Source organism: Lonchura striata, chromosome 3, assembly GCF_046129695.1.
Source record: "Lonchura striata isolate bLonStr1 chromosome 3, bLonStr1.mat, whole genome shotgun sequence".
NCBI lineage: Eukaryota > Metazoa > Chordata > Aves > Passeriformes > Estrildidae > Lonchura > Lonchura striata.
The window spans coordinates 76444721-76472537 of record NC_134605.1 but is presented as its reverse complement, the minus strand read 5'-3'; the positions used below and the strand labels follow the sequence as shown (position 1 = coordinate 76472537).

The 27817-nt window shown below is 37.4% G+C and overlaps 1 protein-coding gene across 5 annotated transcripts in view; it reads right to left on the bottom strand.

Annotated features, from left to right (window-relative positions):
- Positions 1 to 912: 912 nt before the first annotated feature.
- EPHA7 (EPH receptor A7) overlaps positions 913 to 27817 on the bottom strand; it is a 169633-nt gene continuing 142728 nt past the window's right edge. For 2 of the 5 annotated variants that reach the window (XM_021545314.2, XM_021545324.2), the window contains exons 15-17: positions 25634 to 25827; positions 24373 to 24528; positions 913 to 10981 (exon numbers count right to left, since the gene is read on the bottom strand). In XM_021545314.2, coding sequence (XP_021400989.1) covers positions 10786 to 10981; positions 24373 to 24528; positions 25634 to 25827 — 546 coding nt within the window. In that variant the 3' untranslated portion in view covers positions 913 to 10785. Of the gene's footprint in view, positions 10982 to 21077; positions 23206 to 24372; positions 24529 to 25633; positions 25828 to 27817 lie in introns of those variants that run through there. The other 3 variants (XM_021545328.3, XM_021545337.3, XM_021545348.2) reach the window with 2 other exon arrangements.

The window sequence follows — 27817 nt, the reverse complement described above, 5'->3', positions numbered from 1 at the left end:
AATCTTATCTTTCAGCATTTGATGGGGTCATTTGGTTGGTAGCTAAATGCCACGGCTTTTAGTGCTACAGACTTTTCCTATATTAAATACTCCCAAAACCATCAAACCCAAACATGCCTATTAACGTAATATAATGAAAGCTTGAACTGCAGGAATATGATGCTGCTGAAAATACGTGGGCTAGACATATAGCTACTAAGAGTTTTTCAATTTCCTTTTTTGTTGTTGCACTCAGGTTCAATAGTCAGACTGGATGAGATCACACCAAGTGACATGACTGATTACCAATTAGCCAAGCACACTGATGGTAGCTGTTGGTGGCAGCTACTGAGATACAGTACTATGTGTCAAAGAGATAAGGAGATGCAGGAAATTAAGTTGACCTTGAGATTTCATTACATTTAATGTCACCTAGTGGCACTTGATATTTTTAAATCCTGGTTACATTCACCTCACCAACTCCATTATATCTGGTAATTATATAAAAAAAAAAAAGTTTCAGGACTTGTGCATTGTTTATTTCCAAGGGAATACTTCACTATAAAATGCATATGAGAGCAGTCTGGAGGGAAGGAAGTGGCAAAACTAGTCCCTGCTATTTTCAAAGGTGACAAAGGGACTATTTCATTACTTTAAAGCACACGTTGTATAATTTTGAGGTTATTTCTTAGGTCCCTTGTGGGAATGCAGTTAGTCATTAGTTCTGTTAACCTTCTCCAAAAGCATGGAAGCAAAGAGGTGGAAAATAGCACCATCACCAAAAATAAAAGCAAACAATGGATACAAAAAGTCAAGTAAGAATGCAGATTACATCTCTCAGTGTTTGTTTTTGTTGGATTTCATAAAATTACATCTTTATACTTAGGAAGGTTTCTGTGAAATTTTGATTCAGAAATTGCACACAGGCAAAGGTTTACTTAAATTATTTTATTCTTAACATATCTCTAGTTTCTGAGAAAATAAACAAAGACAAGTCATTTTTACAGACTTCTCTACATGTATTTATGAATGTGTGCTTGAATATCTGTGTGCATCCATGGGTAGATAGATAATGTTTCTGGTAAACTAAAAGACAACTTTTAAGCTTTTGCCCAGGAATTTTGTCTAGTTGTACATAAGAAATTATGCACAACTCTAGTGATAATTAAATTGTGATTACACAAATATCCAAATATTTCATTTTTATTCACTATCAAAATGAATGTACAGTTTTCATACCTGCACAGATAAAATATAATTCTGAATAGACCAATGTGACAATTTCTAAATTTTTATTTGGCTGAGATGAATAATATTAATATGTTTGACTAATTTTAAACTTAATTTGAATGATCTACAAAAGCCTAAACTTATCTTATTCAATGAGCATTGCCTATTTTTTCTATAAGTTAGAAGCCAAAGCTATAAGTTGTGTTTTCAACATACATGGGAAAACATTAAAACATGAAGTTTTAGAAAGAACATGGTCCGTATCCTTTTACTGTTTAATTGGCAAATTCTTAACAATATAAATAATAAGAAATTTATAATAAGAAAACTGTGTATCTTGAACTGCCCATAGAAATTTCTGCTGTCTCTAGCAACCAAGACCTACTACAGTAGTGTTTGAAATATTCCTGTCCAAATTGGTATTAATTATGGTTGACAACAATGCATTTTCTAAGTTTCACTTAGCTGAAATATTTAATGATGCATATAACCAACTCCTTGTATTTATTAGAAAAACCTGCCTCCAAACTGACCATCTCAATTTGTTTTCCTTGATACTTCAGCTTTGATTAGAATGGCTGTCCACTGGTTAAAAGTTCATCTGTAATATTAAAGTTGAGAGACTTCCCTGGCTATTCATCTACACCAATGCATGCAGCATGAGCAACAAACAGAAGCTGGAAGTCATGGTGCAGCAGGAAAACTATGACATAATTGCCATCACAGAAATATGACGGGAAGACCCACACAACTGGAGTGCTGCAATGGATGGCAAAAAACTCTTCAGAAGGGGTAGGCAAGGATGGGAATGTTTTGATTGCCTAGAATTTAATGATGGTGATGACAGGGTTGTCTTTACAAGTGAGGAATGGAAGAAAGGCCAACAAGGAATATCAAGGAATATCCAACAGGGAATCTCTTAGAAACCACCCAGACAAGATGAAGAGCTGGATGAAATACTCTGCAAGCAGCTAAGAGAAGTCTCACATGGCTTTTGTTCTCATGAGAGACTTTGAGCTACCAGATGTCTGGTAGAAATGCAGCACAAGAAAGAAGATGGTCTAGGAGGTTACTGGAGTGTGGAAGTTACTTTTCTGACACAACTTCTGGAGGACCCAAAAAGGGTCCTGTTGGGCCTGTTGTTTGTGAACAGAGAAGGACTTTAAGGGTGTTGTGGTGGTCGGAGGACTTCTTGGGCACAGACATAATGAAATAATAGAGTCCACTATTCTTGGAGAAGTAAGGAGTGGAATCAGTAGAGTATGGATTTCTGGAGGACAGACTTTGGCCTTCTTAGGAGCCTGACTGACAAAGTCCCTTGGGATGCAGTCCTGAAGAAGAAAGAAATCCAGGAAGGCTGGATGTGCTATAAGAGGGAAATCTTAAAAATACAGGGGCAGACTGCTGCCACCTGCCATAAGTTTTGGAGGTGAGGAAGAAGACCACCCTGGATTAACAGAGAGCTCTGAGTGGAAGTCAAGAAAGAGAGTTTATGACATTTAGAAGAAGGGGCAGGCTATTCAGGAAAACTACAAGGATGTCATGAGGTTATAAAGGAGGAAACTTGAACGGCTGAAACCCATCTAGAACTTAATCTGGCTTCTGCCATAAAAGATAATATAAAATGTTTCTATAAACACATCAGCAACAAAAAGGAGGTTGCAGAGAATTTCCATCCTTTAATGGATGCAAGGAAGAATATAGTAACAAAGGATGATGAAAAGTCAGAAGTAGTGCCTCAGTCTTTAATAATAATACTAGTAACTTTTAAGACACTGGGGGAAAACCAGCCCTCTGAGCTGAAAGAAAGGGATCGGGAGCAGAATGAAACCCCCATAACACATGGGGAAATTTTAAGTGTCCTGCTGCACCACTTGGTGAACAAAAGTGTTACAGGGCCTGGATGGGATTCACCTGAGGGTACAGAGGAGCTACTAGAAGAGCTACTAGAAAATGGCTTAGACTTCACTAAGCCATCATTTTTCAACACTCTTGGCTCAGCAGGGGAGTCACAGATTACTGCAGATTAACAAAAGGGACACCTATCTACAAGAAAACTGACCTCAGTGCTGGGGAAGGTCTTGGACCAGATCAACGTGTCTGAGATCACATGGCACATGGAAGACAATGGATCAGACCCAGCCATCAGGGGTTTAGGAAAGGCAGGTCTACCTTAACCAAGCTGATTGCCTTCTATGACAGGGTGACCAGTTTAGTGGGTGAGGAAAAGGCTATGGATGGTATCTACTGGGACTTTAGTAAGGCCTTTGACACAATTTCCCACAGGATTCTCTCGGGACAACTGGCTGCTCATGGTGTGGAAGGTGTTTGCAGAGTAAAAATTACCTGGATGGCTGGCCCAGAAAGTGATGGTGAACGGAGTTCAATTCCATTGGCGGACAGTTACCAGTGACATTCCCTGGGGCTCAGTGTTTGGGCCAGCTCTATTTAATCTTTAACAATGATCTTAATGAGGAAATTGAGTGCACTGTCAGTCACTTCAAAAATCACACAAAGTTGGGCAGAATTGTTGATCTGATAGAGGCTCGGAAGGTGCTACAGAAGGATCTGGACAGAGTGGATCCAATGGGCAAGGACACCTGTATGAGGTTCAACAAGGCAAAGCACTGGGTCCTGCATTTCAGTCACAACAAATCCATGCAGCACTACAGGCTGGGGCAGAGTGTCAGGCAAGGTGCCCAGCAGAAAAGGACAGGAGGGTGCTGGTCAACAGCCAGCTGATCTTGAGCCAGACTTGTGCCCAGGTGACCAAGAAAGCCAATGGCATCCTGGCTTTTATCAAAAGTATTGTGGCCAGCAGGACTGTGGCAGTGATTGTCCTCCTTCCCCTGTCATTTGTGAGGCGCCACATTGAGGACTGTGTCCAGTTCTGGGCACCTCACCACAAGTACATTGAGGAGGTGAAGTTCATCCAGAATAAGGCAACAAAGTTGGTCAAGTCAAGAAAACAGTTCTAATGAGGAGCAGGTGAGGGAGCTGGGGTTGTTTAGCCTGGGGAAAAGGAGGCTCAGGGGGACGTTGTTCTCTACAACCACCTGAAAAAAGGTTGTAGTGACAGGGAAGCTGGTCTCTTCTCCTGGGTAACAACTGGTTCTAGTTGTGCCAGAGGAGGTTTAGTTTGGGTACTGGGAAAAAATTCTTAATGGAAAATGTTCTCAAGCATTTGAAAAGGGAAGCGGTGGAATCATCGTCCCTGGAGGTATCAAAAATTGTGTTGATGTGTGCTTAAGGACATAATCTTGTGGTGGACATGGCAGTAATAGGTTAAGGGTTAGACTCAATCTAACCCATTTCCAAACTAAATTGTTCTCATTCTATGATTCTTCTCTGTGAAAGTGCAAACATATGTGTATGCATTTATAAGAAAGAGAGAACTCGAGCGTAATATAAATCAAGGCCCTAAAATGTCAAAGAAAATTCACTAACTAAGTCTTTTCCTTTTACTTTTAAAGATGTCTTTTTATATTTTTTTTTTTAGTTTGTAATAAATTGAGAATTACGGTATTTCAGAAGTTTGGAAATCAGTACTTTCAAAAAAGTTAGAGTCCCATAAATGGCTTCAAATTGAGATCCCTAACTTTTGGAAACCTTAGAGGAAAGGTATGTTATAGGAAATGTTTTTCTTTAAGAGAAGTAGTTTTGTTTTTTTTTTTCCTGAAGAATCAATCAGTCATCTATCACTTCCTAAATCTGGGTTTTGGAATAGAAAAAAGATTGAAACAGGTCTTTCAATAATGTAAGTGTAGTTTACAGTCAAAACACAACTAAAAAGACATTTTTCATGAGTAAGTCTGCGACCAACAACCAATGAAGTCTTCAATCATGTACTACATAGAAAGAAAAGAGCTAGAAAGGGCTGGTGACATGTGCTTTGAACAAGGAAGGGGAATTTTTCTAGGATCTGGCGTGAACACACAATATCAGAATTGGCATAAAATTATCACTTCGATGTTTCTGGACAAGTTTAAAGACAGAGGCTTCTACAAGCTCCTTATGTCTCTGAGTATATGAGGTCTTGAAAGAGCTTTATTGTTATTTGGTGCCAGTGCATAAAAATCTACCTTCTGTGCCATTTTGGCATTATATGCAAAAAGTATTGTGCACACCAGGAATGTACACACCAGGAATGAAAGGCTGACCTGGGATTTGTTATGAATTTTTCCCTAATCCCAAGTTTCTCTTCATTGTCTTTTATTTTATTGCTACCTGACATCCTTATTCAATTAATAATTATCAGTTAAAAAGTAGAACCCATTAATGTTAATATCATCAAAACAAAAAATGCTGAAGCACTGTGCCAACATATATATCTAAAAAACTGAGGAAGCAAATAATTACAAATGTGTGAACTAGCCTGTATTGATACACAGATATAGATATAGATATATGTCTATATAGATATAGACAAAAACTTGTATTAATGTAGATGCATAGATATAGATGACAGAGATAAAGATAGCAATCATTCAGAGCTTGTTCTTTTTTAAAAAATCACAGGGCAGTTTGATTTGATAGTTTGCAGGGTCTTAATTTTTGGCTTATTAGTTCTCAGACTTCTACTGGTTCAGAGAAGGATTTACAGGCACCTAAGATGTAATGGAATGGATGGAAATTCATCATCCCAAACCTCCTCTGGCAGTTGGTTCACTTTTGTCACTGGCCAGATTAGTGTAGCTATATGTTTTGATAGAATTACTTTTATAACTACAAAAAATAAGCACAGTACTTAACTGTGGTGTGGGGGGGGCTTTGTTTGATTTTTTGTTGTTGTTGTTGTTTGGTTTGTGTTTCTTTTAGTAGTTTCTTTTAATATTGGCAAGTGGAGGTGTTTCTAAAACATTAAATAAATAAATAAATAAATAAATAAATAAATGTGCTCTCAGTTCTTTCTCTCAAATATTGAACATACAATAGCTTGAGAAACACTAAATGTCAGTCATGGTTCACTTATGTTGCTCACTCCTTTTTCCCACTATCTAAGATTTTTGGTATATTATGAATATTTATAACTCATAGGGTCTACTCACCTGTCTACATTTAGGTATTGTCAGTATTCACATGGTAACATGGGTCATGGCACAACACTTGTGCAGACCAAGCATAGGTTTTGGAGGATTGCAAGAATGTCATGTGAGTGAAGATTCTATATGGGTTATATAAAGTTAGTCCTTTCTCACAATCAAGTTTAACAGGTCTGCAAACTGGGATTCAAATTCTTTTCACTGCTATCACCAGTGCTGTAACTTAGACCCCACTTTAGACTTGCGCTTAAACAGAAGTGGCTAAATACAGCTTTGTGTGTTCATGCTGATAGGGTAGTTCCCTAAAGTCTACTCAGTTGTTGCCTAACCCTGAAAGTTTAACATTCACTGTGCTAAGAAAGAAGGATTGTGACCTCAGCATTCTAGTTTGGTTCTACAGCTCACTGCAGGAAACAGTGGGATCAACAGAGAAATAGCTGCAGTCAGCACCTTACAGTCCCATTAATAAGGCAGTGTTGAAAAATATTCCAATATCAGTACACCACTCCCTGGTTTAATGGATGTTTCTCCCCATCTGGATGTTTCTCCTGTTCACTCAGACTGTTCCCTGCTCAGTATGAAAGAGTTGGTGGAGGTTGTTGCTTAACACCCAGGTTTTCCCTTTCAGTGTAGAGGGATGTGACTAGTCTGGGTTTACATCTTTCACAAGGAGACAGGAGATCTAAGAGGCTAAAGGCATTCCTAGATGCAGTTTATGGATCTAGCCCTTAGCAATTTTTCACTCTGAAGGTTGTATAACCACTCTGTCAGAACCAGGAAGCAATAAGAAGGTCTGAAATCTACTTTTAAGGTTTCCAGTTAATAAAACACAAATGACAATAGTTTGAAGTTCTCCCTCCCCCAACCTTAAAAACATAGAAGAAAATTATAGAAATTGGACACTTAAGTGTTTAAAAAGATTCCTGGACTGAAGCATGAAATAAAACAGAGGATTTAAGCAAAAGTACTTTTATTAGTAGTAAAGGGAAATGTGATATCTAAGAACTGTCAGATGAGAAAGTTTGATACAAAATGTTTTTTGTAAGTTAAATCAGTAAGGAACTGCCTGAAAAGAACTGCAAAATGATTTCACAATTTTCAATGCCCTTGGCCATGAAGGAGTGATGAAATCTGATAAAACAGAAAGAACTGAACAAGGGGTAAATAAGTCTAACTATACACACACAGGCAGGGACTACAAAGTAACTATTGCTTGAGAAGGGAAAATAAGGAATAACATCAGACATCTCTCTGAAAACATCAAGTCAAGCACCCAGTATCAAGTAAAAATGTGAAACAGGATATTTGGATGATTAAGAAAGAAACGGTAAACAAAATAGAAAACATATATATATATATATCTCACAGTATAAATACACTGTATCGCTATATCACTGTATAAATACATCATACACTCTTATTTTGAATAATTCATGCAACCCTGGTCATTCTACTTCAGGAGAAAGAAGAGCAAGACAGAGAGAGAAGATTGACAGAAGAAAGAAGTAAATTCACAGAATATAGGACAAATTCAGACTACTCATCATAGTGCACTGCCCTGATTTGGGAAGCATTTGAACTGTACATATTGGATATAGAGCCCTGAAGATGTCTGGAAGTCAACAGCTGACAGTTTCCCTAACCTGTAGGGATCAGTGGAGGCCTTATAACAAGACTGTACCCCTACCAAGGCACACAGTCAGGTACACACGACTATGTGGGCTCGTGGCTGGAGTCAGTGCAGCCATTCCTACTTTATGCAAAACCAAGCGTCTTCTTGAAAGAGCTGACAGTCAATATCAGGGAAGGATTCTGAGGAAAATATAGGCAAGGTTAGAAATTAATATATAGGCAAATAACCATATTGTCCTTCAGTCCCAGGATACATTATAATAGTTTGGGTTTTTTTCAATCGTTTTCCTGTAACACCTTGTGGCTACTGAGGTAGCTGGTATTAAATCCCTTCCCAAATCATGCATCCAGTCCAGTTCAGTTGCTGAACCCAGAAGGTAGGTCAAACCGAATTTCCCAGAGGTTATGCCCCATTTCCAAGTGGAATTTTTTTTTTTTTTTTTTTTTTTTTTTGGTAGCAGAGGGTAGGGTGGTAAGGTGCCACACAACTGAATCCTCTCTCAGCACCAAAAGGTAGGCAGGCATGGATAACCTCCATATCTGCTATCATGCCAGAAGCAGTGGCAAAATTATGCAAAATCTGGAGCTTGGCTAAATAAAATTAGTAGAAATATTACCTGTGTTTTGATATTGCTTTATGTTGTGCCTCTTATTGCAAAACGTTGTATGCAACTGAGTTAATGGAGTTCTTTTAAATATGTAAAAATGATATGCAAAAAATCTGTATTATGGGGTGATATTATGACACTACTTTGCAATCCCATTTTTTTAATGATAGGTGGATTGTTATAAAACTTTGATCTACATTTAATTGAAGAATAATTTAGGCAGAGAAGATTTTGGTAAATTGATACCATGGCTATAGGATTTAAATCCAGTATTATTTTGATAAAAATGGAGAGAAATTACTGAGGTGAGAATCATTCTTCAAGCACTGCTGAGCATCCTATACTTAAGAACATATGTCATATGTTCTTAAGTATAGGAAGATTTTACATTGACAGAGAAGGTCTTGTAAACCTCATTGCTAAAATGGAACCCTGAGATGACAAAAGCTTAATTAACTTAAGCAAAGTCCAAATTGAAGAAAATTAAAAGAAAGTGCTTGGCCATTGCTGGCATTTGGGAACCTAGTAAACCACCATTTACCAAAATCTTCAAGCAAGTGATGGACAAATCCAACCAGTTAAGGATTTTTGGTAATATTTCAGCGATGACTTTCAGTTGCCTCCTCTTCACTCAGACAAATTATTTGAATCTTATCCAGAGTCACCATTCTTAAACAAGGCCGTTGTCTCCACGAGACAATACTTAAATCATTCCACTGCTAGAAGAAACTAAAAATGGGCATCATATTGATAAGGTGTCACAACAACAAACTTGATATCACTCTGGTGTACATTCAAGATGAATGACTCATGAAAACTGTTACCCTGAAGAGAAGAAATATTTACGCAGTTCTGTCCTCTAAAACTTACCAAAAATATAACGCACAAGTACTTATAATAGCCTAAACATCAATACTTTGCAGTTAGAAGTACCAAGTGAAAAGTGTCTATATATGCCAAGGTAATAGAATACTTCATTAACAGCAGTAGTCTCTCAACTGTCATACCAGTACATCTGCTAAACTATAACTATGTTCAGAAACAGTTTAAGATGGAAAGATCTGAGCCTTTCCAGCATGCTTTCTGATAAACCTTTCCAGGCAAAATGGAAGAGCTTTGAGGGGGATTTAAGTGGACACATAGTCTGCAGCAAAAAAAGTGACTTCCTGTAAGTAGATCCAGTTAAAAATTCTTAAAGTTGGCAAAATGCCTTTTCTCAGGGAGACATAGAAACTGGCTTTGCTCTTTGCAGACTATCATTAGACACGTCTGATCACAGAAGCAGAGGAGAAGGAAGTGAGGAAGAGATTAGACTGGCCACTTTTCATGTTTCTTACTCCTGAAGAATTCTTACCTTGGAAATCATGGTATTTTAAAATGTCTGACAGAATGAATATAGCAATTTTCCTGTTTCCTTCTAAAAACACCACTTTTCTTAAAAAAATCCAACAGAAAAACCAGTCCTACATAATTAAAATAATTCCCAATTTTATCAGAAATTTCATTAAAAATTTTAATACGCATTTTTTTTCACAATGAGCAAAATCCCCCTTATATTTTTCCATAATACTAAAATGATTATTTTCAACATTAAAAGAAAACCTGTTAAAATATTCTTCTTTCCTCTTTCCATTTCACTTTGAGTGGTGTAATTTATTTCTGTTCTAGAATGAAAGGACATTTTTAAATGTCCCAGATTGGCTGGAGTATTATAATTTTGTTGAATATTTCTCAACAAGGCCTATTTGTAAGCAGAGGCAAAGACTCATATAGATTCATCTGCAGGAGTATGACTAACAGAATGCTCTCTGCCTCTCACTACCATGAGCAGTATCAGTAGGAGTGAATCTGTATCATCCCAGCTTAAACTTCTTCCCCAGCAGGATCTTTGGAAAAGTTTATTTAGCTGCTTCTCCTTCTCCTTTGCTCTTCTATATACATATTTTATGTATAAGAGGGGAGCGAGAAAGAAGATGGGGAAGCAGGGTTATGTTAGTGTGAGGAGCTTCCAGGGCAGGCTTCCAGGGCAGCTTTGCCGGCTCTTCTCTCCCTAGCAGCATCGCCATGTCCTGCTTCGCCATCCTCCTGAAATCATCATGCTCTTCAGATGTGGTCTTTCATTCTTGTCATTAGTCATAATCCTCAGTTTGTCAGATGTGTGTTCTGGCCTCTCCCATACACCTCTGTTTACTCTTCCTCCTGTTGCCAGTCTGTTCCTCCCTTCTTCTCCATTCCTTTCCATGCTTCTTTTCTATAATTCCATTCTCTAATCCCAACTACAGTCCTTATGGGCTTTAAAAAAATGCCTCATAGCGTTCACTGTGCCTCCAAACCAATCTCATGATCTTAAGGTTATAACTCTTGTTTTGCTTCCCCTTTCTGCTTCCTTTGTCTCCTGCCATTATGCCATTTCTATTCAGGCTGTCATCTCTTCTGGAAAGGGATTTTTCTTGTTCTCTGTTTTGCAAAGCACCTGGCATGTTTTTGATTCTGTCAAACAAATAATAACAACAGATATGAAATTTGCAGTGCAGTAGAATCCTGATATCAGGAAGTAATAGAGGCAAATTACACTATCATTTTCATTGCCATGTATACACCACTATTTGACAAAAATTCTCATTGACTGGGTAGGTAAACATCAATAAACTCAGAAATTCTCAAGCAAACACTTCTATCATGAAGGAAATGTAGTTGAGTTTCACACTAGATCTCAATGAGCCACAGGGTTATACTTGACAATTTCAGTGTTGGAAAAAAAAAGGAAATAAATGAATGAGGTGCAGTTTTTCAGATGGGAATTAGGGTATAAAATCAAGTAGCGGGAGAAGATGTAAATAACTGTTTAAAACAGAGAAGCAGGACAAGGGTGGAATGGGTGTGTTCAATTTAACTCTGCTTAATTAAAAAAGCATAGAGAAGGTAGATAGATTCTAGCATGTAAGCTAATAAAAGTAGACTCTCCCTTAGCCCAGTATTATCAGAAGCTCTTAGTATTGCTGAAGAATCTTATAAAACAATTCAACTGACTTCTCTGTCATTATATGATGTTAGGCACCTGAAGACAATGTTTATGTTACTTGTGCTGCCAAAAAGCCCCAACAAAACAAATCTGGAGCTTAAAAAAAAGAAAAGGAAAGGATAAGATGTGAATTTTACTGTACATTTAGTGACAGAATAGTCATATGAAATCTCTAGACAACATAGCTTTAGCACTAATGGATGTAGGCCAGGACTGAATGGAAATTATTTTATATATCTTAACTAAATTATTTGAAAATTCCTGGGAGAAAAGCAATTTGTTAGACACATTGAGACAAGCTAATGTAACACAAATACTAAAGAAAAATAAACTAGCAGAGGAATGTCCCCTTGCTATACCAACTAATATTTTTAGAGATGATTCCAAAGTAGTATCTGTCATTCCAGCACATGGATTAGATTATTTAACAGCGTGAATCAAAGGGAAGAGACTCATTCAAGAGAAGAGTGATATTAACACATTGTTGCATGCCATACATCTCTGTCACCAAACTGGAAAAAATGGGAGCAAGATGTTTTATGATAAACTGAGAAGAGGATCTGATTTTATTAATAGCCATAATATCTGAGGCTTAACAAACAAAAAGAAGAGCTAGAGGAAGCAATCTGATGAAGGGATAGAAAATTTTCTTCTGTCTCTAGTAAAGTGTCCTAGGGACTAATTTTACATGAAGGGAATGTATTAACTAAGCTAAATCTCGTTTCTATTAGGTTTTTTTGCACCTGCCCTTTGAAGCCTAGTAATGCACGGAATGCATGAGAAAAGAATTCATCAAAAAGGCACTCTGAGAAGAAATCTTTTCAAAAAGGAAGAACTTTTTTACTGTGATAAGTCCTTTTAGTATTTTGAAGACAAGTAAGCCTTTGAATTAGTAAAAATGATTGACATGTGAATTTATTCAAAGCTAAAGGTAAATGGTAGTCAAAAATGTCACTTTGATGCATAGGTATTTAAAACCTCAAGTTATATTTCTATTGGCTCGCTCTCTCCTGATATTTTTTGGGTAGCACCAAAATGAAGATCTCCAGATAAAGAGATTCATAAAATAAGGTACAGGGCCACCCTGGACTGTGGCACAGCTTTATGTTGGGCTGCCAGTAGTTCTCACTGCCCAAGTACCACTTTCACCAGAGCAGAGTCCAGGTGCAAGAATAGCATGAATGAAACAAGGATGAAGCATCAACAAATCCGAGATGAGGATCCCAGTGCAACACATGGCAAATCAATGACATAATTTCCTTTCATCTCTAGGACCCAGCTACTCATTACCATAATGGTTCCTTTCTATCTGCCATGCTGTCCCATATCATTTGAGATTTGAATTAGATGGTCTATCTCCCTGGAAAGAGATGGAAACTCAAAATGGTTTGGAGAAACTGAAGGCCAAAGACAGTAGCTAAAGCCTCTAAAGCGAGGAAAGGGCTTCAGTTCTTAGTTGCTATATCTGTATGGCTGGATTTAGCACTTATTTATCCAGTCTCTGGTACATGCCAAGGCCATATCTGAAATCAATAATGAGAGAAAATGTGCAAAAGTTACCATGCACACTGTAACTTCCACATAAAGGAAACCCCATGAGAGCTAGCTCTCCGTGTGTCCTGGGTAAGTTATCATGTATCCCAACACTAAATGAGGATGTGTCAGGGATTCATAGCCCTTAACCTCTGAAATTAGATCCCTAAATTAATCCTTTCAACAGGATATACATGTAAAGAAGGATCAAAGAGATCACATGCACTTCATCTAATAGTTGAGCAGTGTCAGAATGATATGGCAAAGTGTGGTGCAGACTGAGATACTCTTCTGAGAAAAGGCCACTCAATGTCTTCCAAGAAAAATCTCCATTTTACTCAGAAAAACAGCCCCCTCATTCCCACAGAACTGTCATAAACAAGATTTTCAGAGAAAGAAGGAGGGGATTTCTGAAAAAGGAAAGGTGCATCAGGAAAGGAAGTGATTGTACAGTACAGGAAGTAACTTTGGAGGTAATTTTGGCCGAGGCTTATTCTAACCAACCTTTTCCCAGGCAAGCAGCTGCAGCTCAAAGTGTCTGGTAACATACAAATACCAATATACGAGTCTCTCCTTTCCCACACCAATCCTTTTTAGAGGTCGCAAATATCACGTAGGCCTTTTTGTAATACGTTCCTACAGCCCAGTAAGTACTGTAGAGTCAATCTTAGTCTTTCTATGTCTTTTTCACCCAAGAGATATGTAACATTTCCACAAGTTCCAGAAAAATAGGCCATTCATCAAAACACAGAAAAATAAGGTGAACCTTATCCATAAGGATGCCAGACAGGTATTACATGTCCATCCACCAGCATCCTGAACCATGGATAGCCAAGATTCAGCTATCAATAAGCATGAGGGGAGTCAGTCTGTTGTCTTGTGCTGGCATTTATACTAAAAAAGGAGAGAGGGTGAGCTCAGTAACAGCTGGATGTCATCTCTGTGAGATATTTCCCTACTTGCAGCAAATGGCTTCTACCAGCTTACTAACTTCAACTGCTTACTAATGCTCACTGATTTTAGCTAACAAGGACTTCTGTCACCAAAAGGTGCTTTAAATTAAAAACAATAGCAACAACACAATAGAACTTGGGCCTAAGCACTGCCAAATATAATATACTGTTTTGCAAAAGTTTGCTACAACAGTTCAACAACACATTTGCACATACATAAGTCTTTGCTAAGGTATCTGGCTTCTGTGTATATATATTCGGTATGTGTATATATATATGTAATCTTAAATAACTTGACAGCATCTGATACTTAAAAAAAGATAAATTCAGCTTTGCACAATCCTATCACAAATATACAAGTGTAAAAATGGTATTAGCTAATTTAAAGGCTTACTTTATAAAGATTTTTCTTCCCTTTTAAATAATTATTAAGATACTTTGCTATACTGAAAGCAGGTAATATTTCTCAGGTATATCTTCTTGCTTTTTCAGCAAAAAATTCAGAAGTAGATGACACAGGTCAAGCATTAGTTTTCATGTGATTTTCAACAATCCAGCTATATTAATGTCATAAAATCCACAAGAAATGTTTATAACAGTACAAATAAATGTGAAGAGACTTTCCCCCCATTCATTGTGAGGAGTGTAAAATCACAAAAGGTAACTCTTTTCTCCTGCTTCCCTGACACAATCCCTTCACCAGGCATTTTGGTTTTTTTTTTTTTTCTGCCATTCAGCTCTCCCTTAGATTCCACTGCCAACAGAAAGATTTTGACATTATTTTAAATACATTCCATTAGCTTGTAACACTCATGTTAACTGGGCATTCCATGTAAGCCTGACATTCTGTATTCAACAATTCCTCCCACTGTAAACACACTTCTTTTTCCTGTTGTTTTGTTTTGACCAACACTAATGATTTCTGCACTTAAGAATGGTCTCCCTGACTTGTAGTTTGTTGGTTGTAGATAGACATTGCTTTTGTTGTTGCTGGGTGGTAAATAATCCTTCCTCAAGATCCTCTGCTGCTTACCCTGCAGGGAAGCATGGGTGCTGCTAGGTAAGTGTTAATGGCTAATGCCAGGTGGGGAGAAATTGAAGTAGAGCATAGTGCTACAAATAGCTTCCTACCTCATGTCTGGGAAAATATCCCTCAAAGGCAGCTCTGCATGAGGTAACAAACATGGACAACTGCAGAGGGAATTTGGTGTTGGGACACTCAAGTAACTACAGCAAGAAAGGTACTGCCTGGGAGTCATCCTGCTGTGAGGAAAGCAGTTTCATGGGATAGGAGGCAGCTTGTGGCTGAGACTTGCAACAAAGAGCACACAGCCTAATTGGGATGCTTTTGCCAGCAAGTAAAAGGCAGCAAAGAGGATTCGCCTCTTGCAGAAATTTAGGTAATGTAGGCATTGAGACAATTATTTCTCTTGAAAAGAGCACTACAAAGAAGTGCCTGAAAGCTATTTTTTATTCTCCTGCCCTGCCTCCATTCCTGCTATTGGCAGTGGATGAACTGAAGAGTAGGGAAGCTACGTAGTAAAGATCAGCTTTTCCTTCCACAACAGCAATGAATCATTTCTCCACAGCACTAAGTGGTTAAGGCCCAGTAATATTAAAGGAGAATCCTCATTAGGAATACCTCTCAGTGCCTTGCTGGTCCAATTTCCTCAAGTAGGCATATTGTCCTGGATTTTAATCTAACCCCATCTTTTTCTCCAGCAGCCCATGAGGGTAAAAATATTGTCTAGTGGCAAAGGAGTCACTGCTATTTTGTATAGATTAATATAAGGGATGACTTACGGGCTCCTCCAGTAAACAAATCAGGAGAGAGACCTGGAATGAAATGGCCTGAGGGCAAGAGCTCTGCAACTCTTTCACTATCTGAACAAAATCCTAATCACCCAATTACTTAAAAAATGCCATTTCTGAGTGGCCTTCAGGAGGTATCTGGGTGATTTGACTAAGTTTCTTCCAAGCAAATCAAATTTCTCAAAAAATGTACTATGTGAAACATCAGGGAATAACACATTTAAGTTATGACTATGACTAAAAAGAACATGCTGGAGAGAACAAATCTGAGATTCCTGCACCTTCTTACTGTTAAGCTACACATGTTCTTGGCATAGGCTGTTTGTCCCTGAGAAAAGGAAATGAAAACATTTTACAGCAGACATGTTAAAATGAACATGCAGCCCTTCAGGAAGCCAGTGGAAGTTGGCGTAGTAACACAGGTTGAACAACAGTCAAGAAATTGCCTGAGTAATGTTTGTACAGACATGAAATGAGAGGGATCAATGTGGATACATCCTGTCTATTATCAAACTATGTATCTATGTATCAATCAATCTATCTAATCATTCAGTCTATCCTCTTGGAAGCCAGGTTTGAATGTTTGAGTGAAAGTAATGGATGATTTTTCTTCTCAGTGAGACAGTATCTTTGGATCAGGAAGTTTGTTCCTTAATGTAAATTCATGGTTTTCTTCATAATACCAAGGAAGTAATCACAGAATGGATCAGGTTGGAAGGGACCACAGAGGGTCATCTGGTCCAACCTCACTGCTCAAGCAGGGTCATCCTAGAGTGCACAGAACAGGATTGCATCCAGATGGTTCTTGAATATCTCCAGTGAGGGAGACTCTACATCTCTGGGCAATATAATCACAAGATAATTTCTATTGTACTTGATCAATCCTACAGATTCTCATTATTCCTTCTGTTTTGTTATAGCACAAAAGAGGAAGGCTTTAGATATGTGCTTGGTTTATAAATGACTTGACATGCTCAGAGTCATGGAACTCTAAGACCAGTAGCATATATAAGTCTTTGGGTATAGCTATGGCTCACAGCACTCTGTGTGTTTTTTCAGTGTTAGCCATGTTATGATTCATCAGATGACCTCTAAGTTGTAGTTTTTATTTTTAATTATTATTAGCAGCACAGCTCTACAATTGGTTATTTGGTTCAATTAAATACAGAAGCCTTGGTCCATGGATGAATAGATTTTCTATTCCTGATTTAGCTCATCTGGCACCAGGCATTATGTCTTGTTTTGTCCAAGATTCATTTGGCTGGATACACAATTTTTGCCTGCCTGTATCACATCTTTTTTCATAGTCTACCAAGACATCAGTTATTTTTTAACTTGTGGTTCTTTTTTGGTCACTTTAATTAGGCATTAATTTCACCCAATTTGTATGGTATAAGTGCTAAAATCTGCTATCATTATATGACACTTAAAGAAAGCTACTCTAAAATAATTTGAGAGTAAATACCATCGCAGTTCATGTCTTATTTTCAGGCTTTTATTGTAAAATTCTCCTTTCATGTCTTGATTTCAAGTCTGCTTGAATGAGCTGTGTATTACCAGTTGCTTTCCCATCTGTCTCAATTTAGTCTCTTTGACAAATTCCAATCTGGCCTGAGGAAAAATCAGAGTACTGAAACCACTCCACACTACATTATTAGGTGTATTATATTAACAGTGTCTCTTTACTTAAAAAATATTTACACCCCTTAACTCCCCTGCCAGAAATTCTTATGGATCCCTACAACTTAGACTCAGACACTGTGAATGACTTCAAAACTCTCTTTCCACTCCCTCCCATCTTCTGACTTCTCACATGTATCAAAGTGAGGGTTTTCCTTCATAATTTTCAACCTTTCATAATCTTGTTGGATGTAACCTACAGGGTATACACATCTCTCACTTTCAAACTGCCTAAACCTTGCCCACCCTGAAAGTGATTTTATAATTTCATGGATATTATAAACATGCAAATTTTATCCCTTGGCCTGTCCCACCAGATTTGGCTCTAAATGCACGTGTCAATTATTATAACTTAAAATGTCAAGGAATAAAATACAGAGGAGAAAGTCTCACAAAATTAGCTTGTATTCTGCCACAACTCTTTCATCAGGATATTGCAGTTTGTATGCCTGTGGTTTAATCCTTTATATTTTTCAAATCTCTATATGGAATGTGTTAGAAAAATGGGATGCCCTGTTATACTTTAGGTTTCACAGGCCATTTGTTAGATGAGGTCTTTATTTTTTTTCCCCCCCTAAACCATTGCATTCCCTCCCCAATCAATTTTTGCAGGAACTTTAATTGCAGAACTGCCTATTTCCTAGTAAACAGAGGGCTGCACTATGCAAAGAGTAAATATCTCTGATTAAAAGTAATTGTTGGCTACATTTGAAACCCTTAAGGGAATACAAGGAAAAAAATATAGGCTGCAGCCCAGGATTTCTTTTTTTACCAGAAATTTGTTTTAGACCAAGGCTTTTGAGTAGTCTCGGAAATCTCAAATCTACCAAATGCAGGTCCTTTACAAGTTAGTGGGGAAGAAATTCACCTGTTTCCATAGATCAGTTAATTGATCAGAAGCACAGTCCTAACAGGTCCTGAAGATGAAAAAAACCTGTTGTGATTTGCTCAGCAAATCATTGCACTAACTCTCTGAATACCTCTGCAGCACCTGCTGCCAAAATGGCTCTTGGGCAAGAATTTTATTACACTTTTCTAAAACAGCACTTGTCACTCTCTATGGGATCTGTTCTCTTCCACGAGAACCTCAAATGTCACTTGTTTAAAATAAAACAAATAAGAGAAACAGCCCAACCAACAAACAAAATCCACCAAAGACCAAATACATATCATGAGAACATCAATTTTAAACCACATGAATGGAAGAAATGAATTAAGGATGTTTTAGCTTTAACATGTCACAAATATAGTTTTAAAAGGTGAAATGACCATTTTTTTGGCTGAGTTGCCCTTCACTCCCTTCACACAGCCAGTGAACTGCTTCATGTCATTACTGGGCAAGAGAATGTTGGCTGAACCTGCCCTTGTGGTAGGGTGTTTCTGCATCGCCTGGCATTATGGCTGTAGTGACATGATCACCCTCCCAGCAGTAACCCAAAAGTCATGGAATTTAAATCACTCTCAAAATTGCTATATATTAATTACTTAGAAAGTTAAGGACAAATTATTATTTTTTTATTTCAACTACTAACCAATAAATGTAAAAAAATACCAACAACAAAACAAAAATAAACCCCGTTCATCCCCCACATTAAAGCAATAGATTTTTAACATTCAAAACAGTGGAAACTATTCATCGTATATTACTATTAGTGAAAAAAAGCAAATTTAATTTAAAATCACTTTTTCAAACTCCCTCAGTGGATGCCAGATAATTCAAGATTAAACAAATATAAAAAACCTCATTTTAAATTGAAAATAATACAGACAGAGCTCAATTATTGAGATATTAAGGGCAACATTCAATTTGAGATACATTTAAGCATCTTTGCCTCCTGGAGATTTTACATGACAAGGCTTTAGATAAACACGGTTTTGCAAACAGCAACTATCATATCTGATCACATAACCTCTGGACTAAAGCAGTATGTCAGCAAATATTTCTGATTATTTAAAATATTAAATAAGTATAATTTACTAGGCGGGTCTTCCTCAGAACAATCACAAAAAATTTCAAGAATTGATATCCACATACAAAAAGCATTTAGATGGCCTGTTACAAGTCTCTGAAGAATAATAATAATAAAAAAATCACCTCTCTCTGTAATAAAGCCCAGTTTAAATACATTCTGGGATATACCAGTGGTGGAGGAGCTGCCTTTCTATGAGACTTGGCTTACAAGGAAAACTGTAGCAGCCAAGGACAGATAGGGTAGGAATCACTTTGCCTAACTTTAACTATATAGATATTAGATGCCTAATTTCAGCTAATCATCTGGCTTCCCTCTACATCTAATGGAGATAAGCATTCCCAGAGGGAGAATCATCCTGCTTTTTTTAAGGCATCTCTCTTCTAGATGCTTGCAGATGAATAAAGTCAAGAAATATGAGTCTCACTGACAGCCTGATAATCCATCATTAGCAATGCACAGTGTCCAAGTTCTTTGAAATAAAGCCAGAATTGATTTTTTTTTTTAATCATTTAGCCTTTCATTCTCTCTGTGACTCAACTTTTTCTTCAGTTCTTCCCATGAACATCAACTTTCTCTGGCACTTTTTTTTTTCTTACTCTGGACTGTGTTTTCTGAAACCTGGGGAACTGCAACTGATGTCAATATTTTGCTGCTCTACCAGTTACAAATCCATTTACATGCATGTGCTCTAAATTGCAGTAATGATCTGAATGTGTAGATAAGTTATCTGATTGATTGCGGCTGATCGCGATTGTGCTTTCTGGGTCTACACTACCACTTTCAAATGTGTAAAAATCTGTGGCAACATTAAGGCAGTCAAGGTATATAGATGAATGCTAAAATATATTTACTATTCAAAGAAGATGGCTTAAATCAAACCAGGAAAATTAAGGAAGAAATATCATTAGGGCCCTCACTTGTACATGCGTGAGCCCAAATCACCACACATGCTTCAAGGCCTCTGCGCTTCAGAATGTTGAACAAGTCCTAAAGGTGAAGCCTGGCCTCAATTCTTTTGCATTTAGGGTTTGTAGGTTCTCAGCAATACCAGAATTGCTGCATCGCGCCTTTGATGACCAAGCCCTTAGAAACAGTAGCCAAGATTTATAAGGAAGCAGGTGTCTGAACTGAAAGACTCCTAAATTCCTAGCTGGGTGCCTAAAGCAGCAACAAGACTGTCAAGCACCTTGCCCAGCTGCCCACAGATGCTCACTCCAGTAGTGAGGCACTTAGCATTTGTTATAACACAAAACGGATATTTATCAATTTTGTATTTTTAAATTGTGTTCCAACAGCTACTTTAAGTGGCTTGGCCAAGTGCTTCCGTGCACTAATTCCAATATTGGGCGTGCAGTCTACTCTGCGTCTTACTTCTACAGATTTTTTTAGAAAATTAATTTTAATAGTTAAAAAACCAGCTTGAGCTGCATATGTGAAAATAACTCCGTTACTACTGAATGACAATCTAATACGAAATAAGAATAGTCACCATTTTTTCTTACTCTGCCCAAATCCAGGCAATAAATTAGGCTTCTCAGCATGACTGTAAAGTGCTGTGAATTGTATAAACAATCATATATGGACACTGAAAAATAACCCTTATGCACATTGCATTATAGTTCCAAAAATATATTTACAGTCTATTACAAAGATTACAAATGGAAGTAAGTGTCTATGTATCGGGATTATGATAGTTAAAAGCTTTTTACAGATTTTCTTCAACAAAGGTGGGTGGGGACAAAAAATTGGTATAACCAAACTGATTTTTCTAGTGAAACAAATAAATAAAATGACAAATATAACACTGTACAGTGATCTAAAAAGAGGGAGAAAAAAGGAGGGGGGGGGAAATGGATGCATTTAAGTTTTTAATAACTATCTTTGGTCCTAAATGTGGGAAAACACATTATGTAGCACTGAATATACATGTTTGTTTGTGATGCTCTGCAAGTAAAATAGAAAAATATAGTGCATTTTCAATGTATTCAGAGCTCACTACACATAAATGTGTGTACAAAACAAGACAGTATAAATAAAATTTACAAGTTTTACAAAGGAACATTTACAAGGTTTTTCTTTTGTTTTTTATTTTTTTTGTGTGGATGCCCACATTATCAAACCAGACCAATTCATGACTGATCCCTGGGATCTTTCTCTATCAAAATCAATAGAAGCAGCCCAATTCTCTTTGGAAGTACAGCATTTCATTGCTGGGGTAGTTCACAACTTTCAGATTTTTTGTTTTAAAGCATTTCTCTCTGGTTCATGTACATTATTACAATATCTGTAAAGACTGTTCATTATTGCTTATGGTAATTAAATATTTTAATCAAAAAAATTTATATATAAGTAAATGGTGTAAAAAGATATTCCATTGAGCAACTACCTTTGCATCTCTGTTCCTGATGAATGACTGTTGTGTCTGTGTGACCACACACACGCATGTTCGTTCAGAGCAGCAAAAGCTTGTAAAAAAACTTGAAAATTCTGAACTGCCCCTTGTCTCATGCTCTACAGTTCACATATAAAAGCTATGTCCTTATTCTGACAGCTGGACTGCATACGGCTTAAACTCATAGAAAATATACACCAGCTATTTCTCTTAGATTTGCTAATGCAGAGTACTGAAAAAAAACATGATGTGCTCAGATTAAGTGGTTTAGGTAACACTGAAGAACTGTACCTATACTCTGAGACACTCCTACAATCACTTGTCCATTCAATGTTGTGTCTCAGCAGTTTTACAGTTGTAGATCTACATCTTAGACTATATCTCAGTTTAACTCTAGTCCATTAAAATCATCTTGCAAACAATTTGCTAAAAGTGCCTAGAACTACTTAGGGGTCATTATTGCTTTTCTTTTTCTTACTTTTTTTTTCTCTTTTATTTTCTTTTAAAAGATAGCATATGTATAACCTTAAAAAATTCTTTAAAAAATATCAGAGCTCTTGGCAACTTGCATTTTCCTGATTCCCTGTCAATTAGCTAGCCATGTCAATACGGTGTTGATTTAACAAAAGGAAATGGCACAAAGGGATACCAAAGTTCAGATAGATTATACATTGCTTGGTCATGCTTCTTAAATCTCTAGGAACTCAAATAATCCTTCAGAGGTGCCCAGTGTAGTAATGTGTCATTGAATTAGCACTAAAAAGGTCCAAAGATATAAACATCATACTAAAAGAAAGTCTTTATGAAGAATAAACACAAATGATTAAAAAAAGATTCAGAAATCACAGATTTAAGGAAAATATTTTGTTGAATTCAACAATAATATCATGATTTTATCTGACAAATATATTCTTTTTTAAATTTTTATGTACATTTAAAAAGTCTATTAGATAAAAAGGAGGTTAGAGAGCTCAAGGTGTTTGTATGTTTATTCAGGTAGTACTTTGTTTATTGTCACTGCTGTTTTCCTTGCCACCACTGGTGGATCCTAATTCCCTTTTCATAAATTCTGGTGGCACTTAGGAGTTCAAGTCTGTAGGTGCTTCTTGTAGCTCTTCTATTCACTGCAGGAAGGACCCAGGAAATCAAGTGTCTTCTAGCAGCACTTCATATATACTGAAGGCCAGTGCTGTTCTCTCAGTCTGTCACCTCCCTCATAAGGGAGAAATGTCTATCACACTTGGATGCCAGTGCCGTGTAAATGTAGCATTTGTGCTCTCATAGTCTGAATGCTGCTCATGATTTTCTTTTGATGACCAACCAACGTGATCCCTAAACTCATCACATCCCTGGGGAAGATAAATGCGTACATTGTTAATTTTTCAACTTAGACTGCTATTGTATGGTATTCAACCGTGAGTCAAAGCTACGCAGTGGTTTGGACTACAGGGTTCTGACATGGAAGCTACGCCGTAACCTCAGCTCAGTACTGGGAAGTTCATACAGGCACTGTTCAGCCTCTCAGCAATGAGTGCAATTACATGACAGCTGTCATGCAATTACACTTGTGGGTCTCCACATCTGAGAAGGAGGTCAGTATGTTTTACATTATGATTATCTCGTAGTGTGTCTTTTAAGGACACCCGAAGACAAGGACACTTCTCTTGTAAAATACTTCGGGTGGCTTTCAGGAGCAAGTTATGTACAAATACAAGATTTTGGGGATCATAGTCTGTTTCCTAAAGAGATGCCTAGATGCCTTTGCATATTGACACATACCCATCATGCAAATGAATGAGGAACAGCAGTTTCAGCTCTGCCCCTACTAATGCTAGAAGCTTGTGGACTCTGATGACAGTTCCCAAGCTATAGGCTGAAACCCCTGGTGACACCAGGCAGATAAGAATAGGGTTGAAATCTTGAGAATATTGGCTTAGAAACTTTTTTAGAAACCCACTGCTCTCTAAGAGGAACTACATGTGTTCGGCAAGCACCAGGACAAAAAAGTTGTTTGCAGGGTGCCAAGAAGACCTGTTTTAAGATGACAGTACTGATACAGGCCATGTCTGCCTTCAGAAAATTATTTTGCTTCTACAGACTTATCCTGATGCAAAGTCCTGTCCTGCAGGACACAGACAGCCCTCAGCCAATTAGAAGAAAATTCCACATCTTCCCAGAGCACATTGGGAAAAAGGTACCAATTAGGTGGTGGAGGCAAAGTGGTTGTTTTGCTATACATACTTTGGAAGGGGTCATGTTCTCCCTCAAATTCTAGTCCCTTCACGTTATTTCAATTGGTCTGAAAAGCAGGGAAAAAAGTGATGCCACACAGAGGTAGCAGGGTATTTGCCCTTTCATGAGATGCTTTAATACAACATCATCAGCTGCTAAAATGGCTGGCTTGACCCCAAGTACAATGTTTGTACTCAAGAGTAAAGTTTTGGAGTTGAACATTATGTAGTATTGTACCTAGAAATTCCCTAAATGCAAGTGAAACATGCCCAGTACTAACTTACTCAATAGTCATCCTGGCAACTGATTCAAGAGAGTTGTAGCCTGCTGCTGTGAAATTATCCTTATATCTTTCCATCTTAATAGCTTGTAACCATTCGCCTACGGAGCAGAAAGTGGTAAAATCGGGAGTGTTCTGGTCCAGAAGAGGGCTAATTGGTCTATGGAGAAGGAAAAAGGAAAGTAAGTTGTTTCCAAAGAGAGTAAAACATCAGGGAGTATTTAGCAAGGTGAGAGTCAAATAAGTTTTGGGTATTAAAAATGTCAAGAGTAGAAAGTAATAGGCCTTTATACACAGTTTAGATTATTCTGTGAATAGCTCTTGACTGCTCTGTAGCTCACAATATGTACTTCCTAAGCTTATTCACATAAAAGATGAAAGGTCAGAGTGAGCAAAATCAGCCTAATGGACTAACGTTACCAATATAAAATCAACCTTATTACCTAGCATGACAGCAGCTGTCTCTATGTTGCTGAGTAAAATAAAGATGCTATTCTTTTAGGCATCTTAGAAAACATAGTAGTAGCTACTCCCATTTTTAAATTGGATGGGACAAAACAAAGACAAGGGAAGAGCAGAGACACAAAGTCTTAAGGTCACACAGCAAATCAGTCAGTAGAAGAATCAGGAGCAGAACACAGGCCAGTTGATTCCCTAGTACAGTGGTCTACCTAGCAGATCAAAAGATTACCATGATTAAATAATTCACCTGAAATTTATGAAGAAGCCATTAAAAACTACATCATGAAATACAATGAGATGCAATCACTGAAAGGAGTTAAAGGCAGAAAATGAAAGATAAAATCTAGAGTGTAGCATGTCAAGGTACATTGGCCAAGCATGAGTATTGTTAATTACTATTTCTACTGTAGCAGTTCCTCGGGCAAGGGATGCATCATATAAACATACAATAGGCAATGATCCTTGCCCTCCAGACTTTATGATTTTAAGAAACAAGGAAAACACAGACTAGTGGTGAGAGTGCAGAAAGAGTGATGAGCAGGCAGTAGTTTACTGAGAAATGTGTTAGTTCTGCGATATTTACTTCATTTTGGTAGTTTTTTTTTTCCAAGGAAGTCTGTTTTTGGCTTTATTTAACATGGTATATAGAAGGGCAAATGAGGGAAGAGAAGAACAGGGAACAGAAAGAAGGAAGAACTGAAAGACAGATGAAATAAGTGTGAACTGGAACCAGCCACCAAGCAGAACATCCAGAGCCCAGCCATGTGCACCATCATAAGAACACACACTAAAGCTTTTCTTACCTGCTACAGGTTCCCAGTGGGGTTTTCAAGCTGTTTGGATTTCTAATCATTTTGTCCAGAATGCCAACTATCTGTTCAAACTTTGGCCTTTCACCGCGTTCCTTCTGCCAACAATCCAGCATCAGCTGGTGCAGTCCTGCTGGGCAATCCATGGGCGCTGGCAAACGATAGCCTTCTTCAATTGCTTTTATAACCTAGTAGCCAAAATAGTTAATCGTTTTTCATCAACAGTAATTTAAAGAATATGTGTTGCTACCCAGTTCAAACATCTAAGAAAAAATAAAATAAAGTAAAATAAAATAAAATAAGAATAAACTAAAATTTGCCATTGGTTTTGCAGAAATGCGAGTCTGTTGTTTTGACACTAGCCTTCAGGTTTTCAAATAATTTTCCCAGCTTCATTTTTGGGCTTATTAAGAATATTGTTCTATATGTGCAGAACATCGATATATTACCTAGACAAGTGAGTAGCACGAAACAACAATTAAATTCACAGAGGAAGAAGCAGATAGATTGATAAATTGAGTTATTTCAGAAAGCATTATTACTAGCCCCAAGGTTTTTATGAAAGAGTGTGTGGTAGAAGCAACTGACTTTTAAATGGATGGATATCTTTGCATGCACATATAAAATACAAGAAGCCTGAAGGTATTATAAAAATATCCAAGAAAAATGTTTAGCAGATAGAAAGTGCTAGGAAAAAAAGTTATATTTTATGTCTAGCCATGTTATATTAATGATAAAGCAGCATAACTATGTCGTGTGAGAGAGAAAGACCTGGGTAAATGCTATTTTAATATATCACAGAAAGTTAGATTTAATAAGAGATGCTGCTAGATGATGATATGATCAAAGGACAGCATAAATGTCTGAACCAAGAATTACACCCACCCGTTGACTTCCTTAGCCAAGTCCATTTGGATTTAAGTAAAAAATAAAAAAGGATAAAGTAAAATCACAGCAAACTGCTGTAAACCTTGAGGGCAGAATAAAAAAGCACATCAGGAAGCAAGGCAGATAAGAAAAGCTAGTGAAAAAGGGCTAAAACACTGTTCATGGGGGATTTCAAGTATACTGACATTGACTGACACAGCAGCATTAGAATTGCTAAGGAAGGGTGCTTGCTCCTGAAGGGGAGTGCATAGGACTGCCTTCTCCCTCATTTTGTATAGAAAGCAAGATCAGAAGCTCTTCTAGATGTAGTTCTGGGATGTAGATCTAGTATGTTAAACAAAGTTGGTGAATATCCAGGTTTTAGTAAAAATAATTACCTTATAAAGAAAATATTCTGTAGGTTGTGTGAGAAAACACAGAAGTAATGGGCTGTAAAGCAGACAGAACTGCAGACAATACAGAATGACCTTCAAAACGCTGGCTGAAATCCAGCCAGGTTTTGTATCAAAACCTTTTGCATAAAAGAAATTTTATGAAAAGAGAAGGCATAGCCCAGTGGTAAGGCAGTGACTGCAGTTCTGTGTCACAGAATGTCCTTCTGACCTCAGGGAAGTTGCCTCATCTCCCTAGGCCTCAGCTTTCTCTCTGAACATTTAGAATGACAGTACTGTCCTACAGCTCAAAAATGACTGAGAAATATTCAATTCCTGCAGAAACATCCACACCTTGAAGAATGAGTGCAGTGACCTTTTACAAATGTTGAAGTTGTCTGTCAGAGAGGGTGTGGAGAGAGGTTTTCTGCAGAAGAACAGGGAAATTGGAAGAACAGAGCTATACAGTAAAGAAAACATTAAAAGTAAAATCTAAGATCCTTTAGAGCTATATTAAGAGAAAAAGAAAAGAACAGCTCCTTATGCTTAGAAGTAGTAGTGGAATGAAAGTGAAAAATGATCTACAGTGTGTACAGGACAATTGCTGTGCTGTGAAAATTAATGCAGAAATTTCTGGCCCTCTAAATGGCAAAAGGTATTAAACACTTTGAGCATGCTACATGTGATTTATTACAAATGAAGTAGTTGCTTAAGAGGTCACAAAACACAGATCACCAATGAGAAATTAAAAAGTAGGTGCCAGCAGCAACCATGCGACCACCAAAATATCTAATACCCTTTGACCTGGCAAACTATTTACATAAGACTCTATCCAAGAATGTAAGGGAGAGTGAAAGCATGAATGAAGGGATCAGAACAGGATTGTTCCCTATTAACTACAAATTGCATGGAAACCTGA